General features: G+C 42.2%; 1 protein-coding gene across 1 annotated transcript; it reads right to left on the reverse strand.

The window, feature by feature from the left end:
• Positions 1 to 700: 700 nt before the first annotated feature.
• Positions 701 to 18,344, reverse strand: LOC311030658 (prostaglandin E2 receptor EP1 subtype-like). The gene is made up of 4 exons (XM_084036565.1): positions 18,290 to 18,344; positions 4,103 to 4,546; positions 2,576 to 3,435; positions 701 to 2,057 (listed from the first exon to the last, which is right to left on the reverse strand). The coding sequence occupies exons 3-4, from the start codon at positions 3,389 to 3,391 to the stop codon at positions 1,782 to 1,784; spliced, it is 1,092 nt and encodes a 363-aa protein (XP_083892691.1). The 5' UTR covers positions 3,392 to 3,435; positions 4,103 to 4,546; positions 18,290 to 18,344; the 3' UTR covers positions 701 to 1,781.
• Between the last annotated feature and the right edge of the window lie 461 nt (positions 18,345 to 18,805).

The following is an 18,805-nucleotide window of genomic DNA, read 5'->3' on the forward strand; positions in this document are numbered from 1 at the left end:
CGTTAACCCTTATAGATCTCCTCCAGTCATGTTGTGCAGCTTTTTAACAATACATATAAAAAAATGTAAAAAATCCATCAACTTCTTAATATTTTTATATAAAAATCCAATCCAACCCCCCTGCGAAAAAAAATATGAAATCTGCTGATGTAATATAGTATCAACAATACAACCAATCATATAATGACATCCATCAATCAATCATTTAAACTGCAACTTTTAACGACAAGAGGTGGTTTGTTTGTAGCTCCGTATACATTGTAAGCCTACACACTTTTAAGCGATCCAATCGCATGCAAAGGATTTGATTTAGATCCTTCTTGTAACTCTACGCAGCTCAAATATTCTGTTGATGTTACAGAACAGAAGTTAAAGATTAGTTAACCTCCGTTTCATTGGAACTTAAAGCCAGATGTTACATGCTGAGATGATTGCGCATATATCCCTGAGGTAAAAACACTGAGTGAGGCCAGGCGTCTGGGAATTGTTTGGGGGTCAGGTCTACATTTTAGCTGTTATACTATCAGCCTTTTGAGTAAGAAGGCAATAGTTCTACATTTAATTAGTGAGCGTGAGGTGTTGCTGTTAGAAGACAGAGCCACCAAACTGTTTGTGCTCGGAAGCATTACCTGATCTTGGCAAGTGTGTAAAAAGAGGAGGTCAATTATACACCGGAATAAGATGAAACACCAACAGATGTTTACCATTTATTATCCAAATCTCACATTCCCTTTTGTTAACAACATCACATTCAATGAGCTTTTGCAGCTTTACTTCAGTCTCCCGGACACACCGGGGCAAAACACACAATTACAAACACGCATTCACATTCACGTCACGGCACAATGCTGGACACGCGTGGTTATTTTTCACATCTTCAGGCTTCATGTGAGCATTTATACAAGTCATTGACTTTTACATTGGGTCAAAGGGCAAAAGGAAGGAAGGCTTTGAGTTGAGATGTTTCCTTTGTGACTTGATACAGTCTTACATGTAATACTCCAACCGGTCGAACCCTCTTTTCTTTGCTGTCGTCGAGGACACACTGCCATGCGAGCATATCCTGTATATGGGCCATGTGGCTGTTATAAGAATTTTGTATAACCTCATGTCTTAAAGCTTCTTTGTTTAGGTTACAACCTTGAGGGCCTCGTTAACTTTAGGATCCTTGATAAGTTGTACGACCTTGGCATCCTCGTTGACCTAGGGGGGGCCCATGACTTCAAGCATGTGTTGAACTGTTAATGACATTAGTATCCCCACTATTGACCTAAAAACCCTAAAGCCATATCTTAAAGTGACTAATTGTTATCAGGGACCTTGTGCACAGGATGTCTTGTTCTACACGAAGATTAACTGTCAATGACGCATTATCTCCTGAACCCTTAAAAGACTCAAGTCACAACACTGATTTGAGCACTTTCTCTGTAGCATCCTCATACGTTGTTGCATTGTAACGGCTCCTCTTGTACAAGATTAAAGTCCGATGTCGACTTTACTTCTCTGTCTCTGATCTCCTTGTAAAGAGTTTATTCATTTGGAGCATAACACTGGCTCATACTGTACATACAACACGTCAAGAGCTTTCATTTCCCAACACATATGCTCATGTAAACCCGGGTTGCTCTGGCGCCCACCAGCCAGCAGACACGACTCTTTTTATTGAGACCTAACACTGAATATGGATCCAGATGGTGGCCTGCTGGGCTCAGTGACGATCACACTGGCAAGAAACAGAGACTGATGGGTGACACTTCCCATTTCTTCATCCATTAGTCCGTTCAGACCTTAGCAACACTTTTTTTCTCCGAGCTCTGCAGGGAGCTGACGTCCCAGCGGAATGAGCGGAACGTACTGCCGCTGAAACTGGCCTGCATTTTGGTGATGCGGTAGATTTTCCTGAGGACGGCGCGCCGCAGCAGGATGTAGACCCACGGGTCCAGGATCTGGTTGCAGGTCGCCATCCTGACACCTATCACCATCAGACTGGTATACATTTTTTTGTCTTTGCCCAGGAAGCCCCTGTAGGACTGTGAGGCTGACATCAGACCAAAGATCTGAAAGAAAAATGGAACCAGATCAGTCTCATCTTATACCAGCTGTTCAACCGATTAAACCTCACTCATTCCTTACAGTGTAGCCAAAATATGTCTATAATTTAATGTGTATAAAATGAAGCACAAGGGATGTAGGATATATTTTACATTTGATCTAATGGTGCAGCCATAACATTTTTAATTTGAATATTTATTCCATGCAAGCATCAAAAAGGAGCTGAAACAAGAAGGTACCGAATAAATACGAGACTCAACAGAAATCCAGTTAAAGATAATCCACAGATGTTGTTGTGAGCATTTAAACGCAGGAAAGAAGTTCCTATTGATAAATTGCACTAAAGATAAGAGGGAAAACATACATTTTACATGTATTTCCTTTAACTCAAACAGGTTTAGTTATCTAACTGTTTGTGATTTCCTATCATTTCAAACCACTTTTAATCAGACGCATATAAACATGATGACATCTAGTCATACAAAGAGAGTTTTAAGATTAAATTATTTGAGCTGACACTCACCAGCAGAGGGCACCAACAGATGCAGGAGGTGACCATGATCCCAACCAGCTGGACCACCATCTCAGTGTCGTGGGACCGGGCTGAGCGGCGTTGGGTGCAGGACCTTTTCTTCAGCCGGGCTCTCACCAGCGTGAGCCCGCTGATGGTGTTGCACACGAAGGCCGAGGCCAGAGAGCTAAACGCCAGTCCAGAGAAGAGTGTCAAGAAAGCCAGATCTGTCGCTCCAGTGTCCTGCATCACCTTGATAAAGCACCACGTCCCTGGGTGCTGGGACGTGTAGGCACCGAGGCCGAAGTAGGGAAGAAGCGCCACACATAATGCCAGCAGCCAGATCAGGGCCAGCACCATCTTTGTCCGTGCCGTGGTCACCAGCTGAGCGTGCAGCAAAGGCCTGGTGACGCCCAGGCAGCGCTCGGCGGCCATGGCGCAGCCCAGGAAGAGAGGGCACAGGCCAAAGAACACCATGCAACCTCCCAGAAACAGACAAGACGCATCCGGATTGGTGGGGTCGAAGCTATCCACCGAGTACATCCTCAGCACCAGGGCTCCAGCGATAAGATGTCCAACCAGATCTGTTGCCACCAGGGAGCTGGCGAGGAGCAGGAACGTGGCCTTTGACCTCTGCCGGAAGCGGTTGTAAGCCTTGGCGAGGATGATGAGGGCCACCACGTTGAAGAGGATGCCCAGAGTCATGGTGATGCCAGCGACTGTGGGATAGTGGGTGGCGTTCCGTGCCACGGCCACGGTGGTGAGGTTGATGGAGGGAAGGGGAGTGGTCATCGCTGAGGAGTTGGAGTGCGGCATGGTCAGCATCATCGCTGGGCTCCGGGCTTGATGTGGTTCCTCTGGTTGAGAAGATACTGAAAAGATGAAACCAGACGGGGTCATCATATTGACACTTATAAATCCCTCACACCTTTCCCAGGTAAGAGAATCTCCTCAGGGCAAAGTGACTCAACTTCAAGAAACCCAAATTAGTTCTCAATCATTTTAGAGGTCTACCCACGTAGAACCTCAGCTCCCTCCTGATATGACAACATCGGGAATTCTGAACAAGTCCCGACAGGTTCTGTTGACACTGAAAAGTCCTGCACACATTCCTTGAACGGAGCTGTTGCCACGCAGCTGCAGCCAACGTGCAAACGGGCAAAGACTGAACTTTTGTGTGCATAATGATAGCTGAAACATTATTTTTATATTTCTATTTATTTTAATCTTATCTCTATACTTTCAGATAGATAGATAGATAGATAGATAGATAGATAGATAGATAGATAGATAGATAGATAGATAGATAGATAGATAGATAGATAGATAGATAGATAGATAGATAGATAGATAGATAGATAGATAGATAGATAGATAGATAGATAGATAGATAGATAGATAGATAGATAGATAGATAGATAGATAGATAGTAAACATGATAATAAATTACAAAAAAAGCACAATGATGATCACATTTAAAACAAAACAAGACTTGGAATGACAACATTTGTCCTTCACATGTCAGATATTTGAACCTACCTTTGAAATAATAAATCCATGGAGACGATGATGGGGATCACTCTGATACTGACAGTCACTCATAACTGAAGCCACTTCAACTAAATTAATCCAACTTGTTCTCTGATATCTTCTTGTGTCAGAAGAAGAGGACGCCTTCCTCTTCTTCTTCACCCAAACTGTTTCCTTGTTCTGAGACTATGTACAAGAGACAGCCTCCCTGTAACGCTGCACAAGCAAGTCCTCCGTCTCTCCAGCTGCAGCTGGCTGCTTTTATACGACCGAGCTGCACCGCGCTCGTATCGCCTCTGGGTGTCTCAGTCGGTTAAAGCCCAGCAGCATCCTCCCGGCAGAGGACAAGGGTGAGTGGCTGTCTGTATATCTATGATATCACATCCAGCTGACTCACCCACAAATAATTATGAGATGTAGAGGCTCAGATGTTAAGCCAGTAACTACGGCAACCTGTAGAAGTGCATTGGAAAAAAGCTTCTTTCAAGTATCACTTTTACAAGCAGGCAACTCAAATAAGCATGACTTCATATCACTTAAACAAATATTGGTTTTGTCTTCTTAATGCCAGATCACTCTTCCAAGTAAACGTTGAACCTGCCTTGAACCTGCTTTTTACTGTCTGAGGTATTAGTCCCTCATTGTTAATTGTAGATATTAAAACCCTCCTCTGCTCTACTGAGCCTCATCTGAACCACCTCAGCATCCCTGTGGTGGGCCCTCATTGATGTGGACCAGCTGTGCTGCGAGCCTCCCGCCTCCACAAACACCGAGCTGACAGTCTGTAGCTGCAGCTGTGTCTGCTAACGGGTTCTCAGTCCTCCGGAAGACTGGCTGTTGGTCTCCAGGTCTCGCCTCAGCCAGGAGACACCCCATTAGTGATTATGAATAGAGAAACGGACAGATGTGGGACCAAGGCTGCGGATCACGAGTCCAAGTCAAGACTGTGTGTTCCCAAGTCATGTCCAAAGTAAAGACAGGCATGTCCTGAGTCAACTACCAAGTCATGACTGACAAGATGCAAGTCAAGTCCCAGGTCAAGACTGAGAAGTCCCGAGTCATGTCCAAAGTCAAAACAGACAACTTCAGATTCAAGTCACATGTCATGACAGGCAAGTCCCAAGTTCAAGTCAAACTGTAAGTCTTTTTTGAGTTAGTCAAGTTGAGTCTTAAGTCTGACTCAAGTTAAAGTCGTGACTCAAGTCTGCACTTCTGCAAACTACTAAAGGCCGCAAATGATGAAAATAATCGTTAGCTTATCAGGTTCCCTTCATCACCAGTTTGGCATATCTTTGCACTCATCTGAAATCCCCCCTCCAGCGAGACGTCTTCACCCTTCACTGTCACCTTATTATGTCAAAACAGTAGAAGGAACCAGCTGAAAAAATACAAACACACAATACAGTTGTCTGTTCATGTACACAGTGCAGGTGTGTGTTGAAAAATGTCCTCTCCGTCAGGCAGCGAGTCGAGGAAAGGTCTGGAACATGTACTCCTCACGTATGCCAAGAACAATTTAATGGACAGTCGTTTAAATATTGTGTTTTAAAAGCACACGCCTGAGCATGTCTGCACGTAGGTGTGTCAGACAGCATGTTGTTATAGAGACAGGTGCAGCTGCAGCAGTGCATTCTGGGATTAATGTCTGTCCGCTGTAGTATAACACCTGGAGCCGGGCTGAGATTAACCTGAGATGGCTAAACGGAAGAACTCAAAGGAGAAAACACAGGAGGGAGATCTGCTGAGAGGACGGGCCCTTAGGAAGAGGAGCGAAGAAGAAGAGAGGGACGCCATTAAATATTAACAGAGTTAGAGCAGCAGGGCCAAAACATTGTTTCTTTTCTTTGGAAGAGACACAAGAAGCTGTCTGCAGCAACAGATTGCCATCCTGCCTCATTTTAAAAAGATGTTTCCTCTGAACTCCCCGCATTTACAGTAAAACAATCTGGATGCGCTCATGCCGTCCTGCCTTATTTCTAAAAGATTTTCCCTCTGAACTGTAAAAACAATCTGGTTCATTTCAGGTTAAATGTAAAAACAAAAAAAATAATGGAAAGGAAATCACCAGCACAGAAAAAAGCATCCTTCTGCTGCCGTATCTCCACATGGATGCTATTTACTCGTGCAACCATGTTAATTGCATATATATTTTTAATTGCACCAACGGGACACGCCATAAAACAGGAAACCACATGGCAAAACAGCTGTAAATAAGCCTTTGTGTGGTTTTTGTGTTGTACACCAGACCACAACGTACATCAATTCAGCTACTTTTCTGACAAAGAGCAGCAGCAGCCTGTCCGGGATTGTGTTTTTGGACCGTGAGCGCTTCGCTTCATTACACAGGAATCTGCTGGCTGAACGACACTGCCTTGGACCCAGTAAAAACACAGGAAACGCAGTGTGTTCCTCTGTAAAATTTTGTCCCACGTCGCACTGTTTAGACTCTTTTTGGGACACCTTCCTCGGCGTCAAGGCCTCAAATAATAACATGGCAGCCTGCTCAGATGTGGTTGGCACCATTCTCTATGTTTCTGTTTAAAAAATAAATACATATTCCATTTTTGTATAATTATGCATCCTGGTTGGTTTTTATGTATGTTTATCCGTCCACTGGCTCTGTGATTTGGTTAATAATGACCAAATTGGGCTGCGCGCAGTTGGCGGAGTGGTTAGAGCGCATGCCATGTACGAACGTACATACGCAGCCGAACCCGGTTCGAATCCCGGCCGGAGGTCCTTTGCTGCATGTCACATCCCCTCTCTCTCTCCTCATGTTTCCGATCTATCCACTGCTAATAAAGGGCGTCTATGCCTCAAAAAAATCTTTAAAAAAAATAAAAAAATAATGACCAAATTGGGTGATAGTATGTGTGCCTCGGGGCAGTGCGGCTGTAGGATCTTGGGACAGAAGAGAAGTGGGAGTTGTATTTTTCTCAGGAAAATAGAACAACCAGTGTGTGTGTCAGAACGGAATTTAGTTGGAACTTATTAAAAAAAGCAACTTTCTCTTATATTTTGACCTTTTTTAGTATACCCACAGAGATAAGGCCTATCAATCATCTAAAATAAAAAGTACACGCCTCCACTTTAACTGCATTGCCTCTGCTTTAATGTCACTCAGACAAAAAAAATAATAAAACTGTGGGTTAATAAGGGACTATTCAATAGGGAAGGGGGGGTCTTATGCTTCAATAATTTGACTACAAATGTACATTATTTTGAAAAATCACACACCAGAATGGGTATTCTAATACAATATACACGTTCTAAGTGAAATGGGGAATTAACAGATTAATACAAACGTATGTAAATGTTGACTATTCCATCCATTGATGTAGCTACTGTGTTTATGCAACGATCAACGAAGTGGTGCTAAAATGACCAAGAACTCCAATCACCCTGTCTGTTCTCATGATTTATTGCTTCAATCAAGATAAATTACCCCATTTGGTAATACTTAACATTAAGTAGACACTCATCAGCATTAATTGATGCTTAACTAATGCCCAGTTCATCCTGAGTTAATGTAGAACTCATGTAAGACTCATGGAGGACTCAGAAATGAATGAATGGTTACTCCATCAGTAACTAATCAAAAATCAGTCTTAATTCAGTCATTCATGAGAATCTATAACCCAAGTCGTAGTTCATATATTAACTCAGACATGTTTCTTATAATGGATTCATACTATGAATAAATTAATTAATTACCATAACTGAAAACGTGAATTTAAAGTCCCATATGTCAGCAACCTCCATTCCACAGTACTATTTGGACTGGTATCTGTATTGATTTTTGTCAACAACATCTACAAATCTTTGCAGCCCGACACAACATTATGATATTTTTGCAAATCATTAGGATAAACTTGCCCTCGCCCAATGATAGCTGGGATCAACTCCAGCCCCCCGCGACCCTGAATACAGGATAAGCGGTAGACGATGGATGGCATTAGGATAAACTGGGTTTTAGTTAATCATCAATTTATGCTGATGAGTGTCTACTTAATGTAAAGTCTTACCAAATGTTTCAAAGAATCTCAATTACTGCTAATAATGTTGCAGTGTATTCCTGCATGTACAAAAACCACATGCACAAGAGACCCTGTGAAATACATGAAGCAACAACACAGCTGCAATAGTCGGTTGTCGAGGCAGCTGTAGACTCAATAGGTCAGAGTAGATTTAGACACATGGGATATAACCAGACAACAGCTTCCCTGCTACTTTTCTCTCAGCAGCCCAGGTGTGTTTGAATCATGCCAGGACAATTTAATGGACAGTCGTTTAAATAATGTGTAAAAGCACACGCCTGAGTCTTTATTGTGCACTGCACCTTAAATGTGTACTAGCACTGTACTTTTGACTAGTAGGTAGGGCAAATTGCACAGCTCAGATCGTCTTGCACGCTGGTCCCTATCTGGTTACCAGTTATGTACTATCCTTCTATGTTGGATGATTTATTGTTTTTATGCATTGTTGTCTCTGTATGTTCCATGTTTGTTCATGCAGCACTGACTCTAAACCAAATTTCTCCCCAGGGAGACGAATAAATGAACCTGAACTTGAACTTGAATAGGGTTGAGGGAACATAGGCTGAGGGAACATAGTGTTGAAGGAACATGTGGTTGAGGGAACATAGGGCTGAGGGAACATATACACTGTCCCAACCAGGACCCAAAAAAACAGCCTGAAAATGAAGAAAATCTGAAACGATCCGTCTATGAAGCAGAGCAGGTTAATCGGTCCCTGAGGAGCTGGCCAGTGCTATGCTATGATTGGCCAGCCTGTGTTCAAGGGGCGGGACTCAGCACTGTGTCTTAAGGTTATCAAAGTTCGTCTTAAGGTGACATTTTAATGTTTTGTGTACAGATTGTTCTGCTCCCACCAAGTGACCAAAAAACTTTTAAAACTGTTTTTCCTTCTGTGAAGCAAATGTACATCATCATTATTCAATTTAGTACATTATATTCTGACATCTGGTTTGCTTGTTACTTATTATTATTATTAGTATTATTATTAGCTGACCTCTCTGAGGCTGCTCAGGGTGCCACGTCATCACTGCTATATTCATTGCAGAATCAAACCTCCTCCATTATTTATAGCATGGTGACGCACTTCATGTATTACTATTGGCATATTTCATAGGACTTATTTTTTGCTTCCCGTTCGTCATGCATGCCTGGCTTTGCCTATATAATCTCAGTTCACTGAGCTGCTCACATTATCATTCCTGTCTTTCATCGAGCCTGCGTAATGAATGACCCCTCCAAGTAACAGCAGCCCAAGAGCAGAGGCCACTTATTATTCAGTTACTGTATAAATGAAATGAAAACTTCCATCTATGCATCACTCTGAGAGAGAGTAGTCACCGCTGCAGATGCGTGACTCCATTTAATGCACAAGACTGTTTCATTTCAGCCTTCTGCAGTCATGGCATTGAGAAATACGCTGCTTTAGGAAGGTTGTGATTATGTAATGGTTAGCCTGCAGGATATGTGCATCATCAAGGGATAAATGTCCTACTCTGACACACAGCGCTCTAAAAGAAGCCTTCTTTTTTTAATTTAAGCTATTGTTATTATTACATGCTATGACAAAGATTCAAAAAGCAAGCTCGCTGGGGAAAACGGAGTCCTTATGCAACAGCATTTTCATTCTTTTACAGACCATTGATCCTTCCGGAAATGCTGGGTTTTCTCACAGCTTCCCCCCCCCCCCCCCCCATTCTAAAATCACCTGCCATGTGGTTAGTCTGAGCTATTTAAAACATCACTGCTGGTCTCTGCTTGAGGGAGTTAACCTTGTTCCTACTTGCCCTTGCCCTGAATCGTCTTTACATTGTGCTGAATGGTAGGTGCTGGATGCTAGCGTCGTCGACTACGGCAGAAAAGAAACTTTTAATTACCAGAACTCAGAATCAATCAAGTCACCATGACTTGGTTTGATTAATCACTTGTGATGTGTAATAAATGTTCCAGGCTGTTTTTGATATGTATATTTATTGTGTTTTCAACTCAATAATGTCGCTGGATGAAAGCTTGAATACAGTACATTCAAATTAATTCCCTACAAATAAAAATGAATTAAAGCTGCATTGCTCTTTTTTGGCTACTTGGGGGCAATGCAACAAGCCGACATATTGTACGTTTTTGAAGTTGATATGTGAGTAAACAGTTTACACATCCAGCAGGCACAGGGAACTCATTTATTTGGCCCCGTGGCTGTTAACCTGATGATATTTACGACCAGTATTCACTCTATTTGTAGCTCTTGTTTGGCCTCCTCCCATTCTTAGAATAGCTTTCTATTTAATTTAGCTAAAAACAACCTGTTTCCTGTAAGAAAACACCTTACATTATTATTGTGAATGTGAACTAATACCTAACTTAGTATCGCTCTACTCACAGCACCAAGCTAGCATTGGGAAGTTTTGTCGGCCTTCTTTTGTGGAAAACTCGAGGGTGACGAGCAATGAGAACATCCGGAGTCCAGTCATTTCATTCGGCCATCCATGTGTGCAAAGAAATGACGGGTTTAGATGCAGGATTTGTTTTCTTACTAGCTTTATAGCTTTAAGTATTACATTCCTAACAAGTGTCGTGTTATGTAAAAAGAGGGGAAATAATCACAAAACAACAAGTAATAAAAATGTTTTTGCTTCGGCATCTCCAAATCAGCTCCTCTGATTATGTTGTCATTTCTCAAGAGACCTTGGGGAAATGAGGGAAAGACTTTCACTCATGTGTGAAGTTGTTTCTCTGCCCTCAGTTTTTCCACAGAGGAGTCACTTGCTGGACTTCACTGCTTGTCAACGCGAGTCAAACATAATGGTGAAGCACGCTAGCAGAGCGAAGGCTGCCGAGGACGTGCAGGGGAAGCTTTAGTCATCAGGTCTTTTTGGACCAGGTGTTGACCAGACTGACCCTTCGCTAAGACCTGCTCTTGAACGCAGCCTGGCCAAGAAAAGCGTAGCATTAGCCAGCTTCCCGCAATCAACTCAGATTCTTTTTCCAGCTAGTCATAGCTAAACGTTGTGTTATAGTGATGCTCGTAACCCGCAGTGGTTGGAACAAGATATACATTACTCAAACGTTTCTTCTACGTTAAAACCTGTGGAGCTAACATAAGCGGACTACGTTAGCACAGTAGCTAGCATAGCATTTCTATGCTACGCTAGCTACTGCAGGTATACTGGAGTACTAGTACTAGTGGAGTGCAGTTAGTGGCAGTGTGGGCTCCATGGTAGCTCTGACAGCTTGATACCATATGTTTGGAGATAATATAGAAATATTTTACAGTTATATCAACATAACAATTACAGGGTCACAATGGGATTCAGTTTTTCAGTTTACACCGGGCCAAAGTTGAAGTTATTCACAATTTATTAGTCAGAAAACAGCCTTATGTTCACTTATAACTACACATTTCTTACCCGGCTTTAACTACTTTCATCAGATGCTAAAATGAGAAATATAAAAGGTTGAATCAGAAATCTAGGTCAGGACACTACTTTTGGTTTGCATACGTTTTTGGTAACTATTTTGGGCTATTGCGTCACAAGCACACCTTTTTTGTGACCTACTTTCATGATTATCTGGTTCTGCCTGATCACGAAAGCTTTTCTTTTGCTTTGTTTGTTTTCTCTAGGTGCCAAGAACAAGAACAAAGCTGGATCTGTCCAGACATTTCATACTTCACGAGAAAATCAAGTGGAGAATTCATGGGAAGGCTGACAGCAGCACACGGCATGCGCGTGGGAATCAGAAAGAAAATACAATTTCCCCTATACTTGTACAAACGTATTATCTAGATATGTTGCCTGGTTACCGTTCCATACCTGTTTAGTCCTGACGGATGAAAGGATCTTGCACGTACTGCTTCTGAATTTATGCATTTCCACTGTGTCACTGTAAGATTGTGTCACAGTGTGAGCTGCTATTTTGTTACACATCTTTAGAAAACGTGTGCACAAACAGTAAGTCCCTCACAAACACTCAGTTAGCTAAAGGTCCCTCTGTTGAAATCTGACCTTGACATCAATCTGCTCTTTCATAGTTGATGGAAACACACTAACCTTGTCCTGTACAGTAAACCTCGCCCAGAGACAGACACAGCTTGTACACACGTGTTTGGACTACAGGGCTTACACTGCTATCAACTCTTTAATTTAGTTTGTTTTGACTAAACATCTGATCTGCTACGAGACTGTGGGAAAAAAAACAAGCCACATACCATACTTTATGGGCAAATGTACAATTTAACAACAACACACTCTATTTATATGATAAGCTAAGCTCCTATAAATTTAGTCCAGTATGAATCATACCTTTCTTTTCACAAAAAGATGAGTTTGTTAAACAGAACTATTTCTATCAAACAGATTCCTCCAGTTCCTGCATGTTTATCGGCCACAAATCACAAATATATCCATATTTGGAACTTGCAAAAATCTTTCCTGCTGCACTTTCTGGAGCAGCACGGTTGAAATATACAATATAAAAATAACAGGCAGCAGCGACATAACGTATATGTGTAGAAAACAGGAAACGGGCTGCCCATTAGCCCCCCCGTCGTCTACTACTGCACCACAAATTAAATCAAGCTAATGAAGTCAATCTGGTGTAATTGTCAAGTTTACAGTTTAGTCTATAAATTCCATGTTATTAGTTCATGTGTTTGCTGCCCGTCCATCACATGTAACCAGTGAATGTGTTGCACACACACCCAGGCAGCCAAGTTTCCTCGTGGTGAGCCAGTTACAGTTTACCCTGAGGGATGTTTCCTCCCAACTTTCCAACAATGCAGGAACTCAGACGCCACTCGGATCAAGCAAACGGAGACGTGTATGATTTTCTGGAACAATTTCAGCTGTCAATTCTCATGAATGAGTTAATAATTTATAACAATTGATGTTTGAGAGACTTAATGCATAAAAATACTCCTGAAGAGTCAACATTATGAGATACTGCGTCACCAAGTCGACTAATTATGACTATTTTTAAACACAATTATGACATTATACAGTATCTTTCAAAGTTATCAGGATGTTGACTTGAAAATGATGACCCAAAATGTCAAAATTTGGAATTTGACTTCATTGCTCATTACTATGCCCTAAAAAAGTTTTGAAGTATGATTAAATCAACAAATCAACCATTTAAAATGATTATCTAACAACTACCACATAAGAGTTGAGTTAATTTCTCATAATTATGACCTAAAACGTTTTTGAATTATTATTCTTTTAACCTTAAAAGTCAGAATTCTCAATTATTAATTCATAATTATGACATAGTATAATTCCAACCAAATCATTTCAACCAAACCACTCAAACTCATTTTGACTTTGAATTATGATTTCATGATTACTGTAAGTCAACATTTGGAATTATTATCTTACAAACACCACACAGTGTCGACTTGATTCATTATGACCTATAAAAAGTCAACATTTAAAAAAATGATAAAATAGCGAAGTTTATATTGAATTATGTCACAATTATGATGAGAAAGACACGTCTGACTCTGGATCTATAAATGTAATCTATCAGTCACATTCTCTTACATAACTTCCATTTCGGTATCCACTGCCAGAACGCAAAGAATGAAAAGTTAGCATTTAGTTGTTTTTGCTGAAAAACTAAACAGGACTGCTGCTATTTAGATATAATCACACATATTTTAGGGTTTTGTCTAAAAAACCCACATTTCTCTGCTGAAACAGTGGCATCCAGCGCCGAGCTTGCGTGTTTGCTGATAGGAGTCGAGGATGCCTTCGCTCCACTAAACACACGCTGGAATGCTGTTCTGGGAGCCACACTCACCCCCCCACCGAACAAAATGTGTGCGTTTGTGTGGCAGCGGCGCACGGTTACCGCCAGAAACTCATTTAAATGTCAGAGTGTGGCTTGAACTGGCTGTTTTTGGTTCAAAGAGTCGTGTCCAAACATCCCATAAAGGTCTCATTCACAAAGTGCCAGCCAGAGAGTAATGGACCGGCCTGCGGCGCCGAGATGGGGACCAGATGCTGCTGCAGCTTCTTCCCTCTGCAGCACATCAGGCCGACGCAGCCTTCCATCCCTTCCATCACACATATGCATTTGCGTTTCGTCTTTCTGGAGTTAAGATCCCCAATTGAATGAGACTTATGTGAGTGATTTAAAGGTTGCAACAGCTGGAACAAAGTGATACTGGTCCCTCGACGAGCTGCTCCACGAGTGGCTAAAAGGCTGCAGCAATGAGTCCTATTCCCTGGGCATGAGTCAGCATTTCTTCGCCTCGAAGAATGGCTCTTTTGAATGTTTTTTTTTTTTTTCTTTTTGGTTAGACGCCTGAAATAAGGTCTGTGTTTAACATGAGCTTAAGAGATGTGGATGTTTTGTCCTACCATATAAAATACTTTGGTAAATGCCCCTTTTTAAAAATAGGTGGTTACTAACAAGTGGCTAAATGAGACGACCAGAAGTCATTACGCTGATTAGTCTGCCTTTAAAGCCTCGTTTATAGCCTAGAACGTTAGCTTTTTACTTCTGCCGACTGCATTCGCGCTACAAAAATCATAAAACTGTTCATTTGTGATCTCAATTATCTTGCCGAACAAAACATGCATCATAAATGAGCTTGCATGATTCCAAAATCCAATGTTCGAATCTTGTTGGCTTGTCGTCATCCCTGCAGCAATCGTAGTCCTTTTCTACTCCTCTTTTTCCCCTCATTTTTTTGGTCATTTTCAAAACAATGGGTCCTTGATTTCAGATGCAAGCAGATAAAAGTAGCTCATCATTTCTAGCCAGCGTTCTTCGATGCGTTACCTTAATGTTCTAATTTTAATCTCATCCTAATATTCCTTTCTCTTGTACTCATCAAATGTCCTGCTGCTCCTATTTGTTTGTGGTTAACTTTTGTTATCCTGATAAGAAGACCTTTTTGTCTTTCCCTCTTCCTGGACCGACTCCGAAACATCCTTATCTCACATTGATTGATCAAGGCCCGATGAATGGCCACTGCTGTGATATTGTGTAGAGAAACCCAGCTGCCCGGAGAGCAGCCCTTCTCAGGTAGTCTCTTCCTCTTGGAAGAGATGTGCATTGAATCAATGTAAATCCTCTCATCACACCTTCCTCCGTGTTCTCTGTAAATAACTCTGCATAACCCCACTCTTCTTAGAAAGGATTTTATGGCACGCTGTGACTTCCTTTTTCCACTGTCAGTGATTAAACTGCATCTGAACCAGCCACAGAATTGGACCTGAAGAATTTTTCTTCCACACAAGCTAAACAAGCTCACAGCAGATTTATGATCAGCTGACCTGATCAGGTGAGAGATCAGGAAAGCCCTGCACAGGTCAATCACAGGGCTGACACTAAGTCATGGAGAACCATATTTAAGCCCACAGAAAAGTTATGGTCAACAATAAACCTAGTTGACTCAACCTGCATACAATATTAACGCTATATTGGATAACAATATGGTGAGCTGAATGTACAACTAATTAATATCAATATTAGATACACTGGAATATATTAGCAAGTCTACTGCATGAGTTATGGTTTGGGTTCCACAAATCTGGAACCACAATGAATAATCCACTGCAGATATGCTAATGCAGGCCTGTGACCTGTGACCTGTGGTCATTATTAAATCATCAATAATGCAATGCATTTGCAGATGATGTGATTTATGAAATGATATACATTGGGTGAATTAGGACAGGCAGTTTGTGTGGGAATGAATAGCTGCAGCCCACAGTGACACAAATAACACCGTTGAAAGTTAGGTCTCCTTGTTCCTAACACTATCCTTGGAATGTGAATGGAAAGGTAAATGGTTCACGATTGCTCTCATTTCTGTTGCAGTTTCCTCCTGACCTCCAGTTATAATGGGCCCCCGGAAGGGAAGCGCTCTTTTATTTGAGCACCATGGCGCATACCTCAATGCGGGACTTCCCTGTACTATTGGCATGGTTTATTTACAAAAGGCCAACAGCCTTCTTAATGCTAACAACATGGTGGCAAAGGCAAAAATCCCCCCACTGTGACAAAATGAAGAGAGAAGAGGACATGCTCTGTGTGCTAGCATCTGTTGAGCAGCCCTAAGAGCAGCCCAGAGCCAAAACACCGACTTGTTGTTCCACTTTAGGACGCGGATGCAAACAAGAACACAAATTACTCATTTCAGTTTTGCCGCTAGTCTCCTAACCGGCGCCGCGGTGGCGAAACCCATGGGACACAGATACAGGAAACTGAGTCTCAGTGGGCTCAGTGGAACTGTCTCTGCTGCCGCTTTACACAATGGCTGATGGGAATAAAAGACCTGATGAGGGCGCTAGAAGATCCTCAGGGGAGCCAGAATGCCTGAACCAAATCCATCCAACAGTTATTGAGACATTCCACTGGAAAACAATATTTGTCAACCTGCTGGCGGCAGTCAGGGATCACCAAAGCCATTAGGATACATCCTCTGGGGACCACGAACGCAAAGTATAACATTGCCATAGAGCGACGCTGCTAGCATGGCTAAACACACAATATCCCCTTAAAAATCGTATTTGTAAACCCTGACTCTTTTCAGACAATGATGTAATTTAACCTTCCAGATGGCCCCGTAAAAAAAACAAAAACAAAAAAAAACACCTGTTAAATTCATTTTCAGCAGAAAATGTTTACAAGTCAACCAGACAAAATAGGGGATTCAGATGCAGCCTCCAGATGTTTGGGCATCAGCTGACACAGGAGCACATCCACTCCCACCACACCACCTGGCAAAGCAGCTATCAGGGTGCGAATGAGCTCATTTAGCCAACGCCATTTAGATGAGGTCATGGTTATCGATTCAACCTCCCACGCCGTCACACGCCAGAGGAAGTCACCATTCTGATCATTTCATGATCAATCAAATGGGTTTTCAGACCATTGGCTGTGATAATGCCTCACAAAAGATGGGAAGAAAGATGATGATTTCCACATCAGGGTATTTTTCAGTGGTCTAGAAACCAAACTGAGTGAAGTCGGAAAGATTGAAACCTGGAGGGAAAATAACACAAACAAACAAACCAACCAACCACTGAAACGCCGTCCAACTGGAAGCATAAACACGACTTGACTTGAAAGAGACTGAGAGGTTATTAAAGGGATATTTCCATCTTCACACAGTGGAGACAAATGCTTGGACAGACATAAGAAACAGAAGAAAAACAAACCATGGAATAGAGCTTGTGCATTTCAGCACGTTCTCGAGTGGTGTAACCTCCTTTTTAAAACGCCTGGGAAAGCAGATAACGGAGCAAAACCACTTACTACTACAAACAACAGTCACATGTGACAATGGCCACTTCAGAGACACGCTCCATCCACGCCACCCCTGTGTTGCATTTCTTCGTGCAGCACAATAAGTCAGAGTTAATAACAGGACTTCTAGTGGGAGCCTCGCTCGCAGATATGTAGATAAACACGGGAGGCTCTGAGTCGCCACTCAACGCCTCTTTTGTGTGACCACGGCGGATACACGCTCCAGAGCCGCCAGCCAAGGATCACAGTGAGGTTAGACATGTGTCGTTGGATTTGTGCTACAACGTATTATTATTTTTCCCTCATATCGTTTGCCAGAATACACCCGTGTTCACCCTCCGCTTTGGCACCTGTCGCTTTAAGGCCCCCTCACAAAAAAGCCCAGTCTGCTCCGATTGGCTTGTGAGGAAATGAACGTGCAGGTACTCATTCAAACAAGCATGCATAAGCCTGCCCCTCCCTCCCAAAAAAGGCCAGTCAGTGATACCAATACATTTTAGCCCCGTGTTCTTCAGCTCCTCTTCCATTAGGAGTCCATACATGAACTTTGTCTTCTCACATGGCTCAGCTCCGCTCTTGCTAGCTTTGTGGACAGATAAGCAGCTGGTCAGATATCATGCAAATGTGTTTCTTAGGGGGAGGATAACTCCCTTTAGGGCATGAACTTTAGACATTAACACTAATAGGTCTTCTTTAATACTGCCCTGTCGTTTTTAGTCCTAGACTTCTACCGACACCAGCGGCTCAATATCACATTCCCTGCTTTTTTTTTTATGCACCTGAGTTTGGCATACACGAACGGCGTTAAGATTGCTGCAGCCCGAACAGATCAAAGGCTGCACTGTTTGATCACAGAGGCCCGACTCCACTCTGCTGTTATAATCTCTCACTCTCTTGAACTTACTGCTTGACTGCGAGCCTCCCCGCCGTATTTGTCCTTTTGTGGTCAGGCTTCGGACGGCGTGTTAATCCACACAGCTGTGAAGCCTCACTGAAGGACGCCTCCTCCAATGCATTCAAACTGTCATGAAGTGAAGGACAAAGGGCTCTGCATCTAACAATAACACACTCTTGCAGTCTGGAGGAATGAGGAAGGACGGAGATTCCTGGTTCTCCGAGTAGATTGTTTCCTGGTCTTCTTCTGGGTTTGGTATCTTGTCATCGTTATATTTCGGGTGAGATCTGAATCAAGCATGACAGGATAATGACAAGTAATTAGAGGCCTCAAACTTTAATGACAGAAGTCAGATGCATTAGCATACTGAGTGAAAGCTAAATGACCCCTGACCCTTTTTATGCTCCATGTATTTCACAGATTATGATACAGGTAATCTAAAAATAATTATGAAATAAATGTTTTCACGGATGAAAAACATTTTTTCTCACCTATTCTCAAGCCCATAATCAAGAAGATTAATCA

Source organism: Eutrigla gurnardus (genome assembly GCF_963514095.1).
Source record: "Eutrigla gurnardus genome assembly, chromosome: 20".
Classification (NCBI taxonomy): domain Eukaryota; kingdom Metazoa; phylum Chordata; class Actinopteri; order Perciformes; family Triglidae; genus Eutrigla; species Eutrigla gurnardus.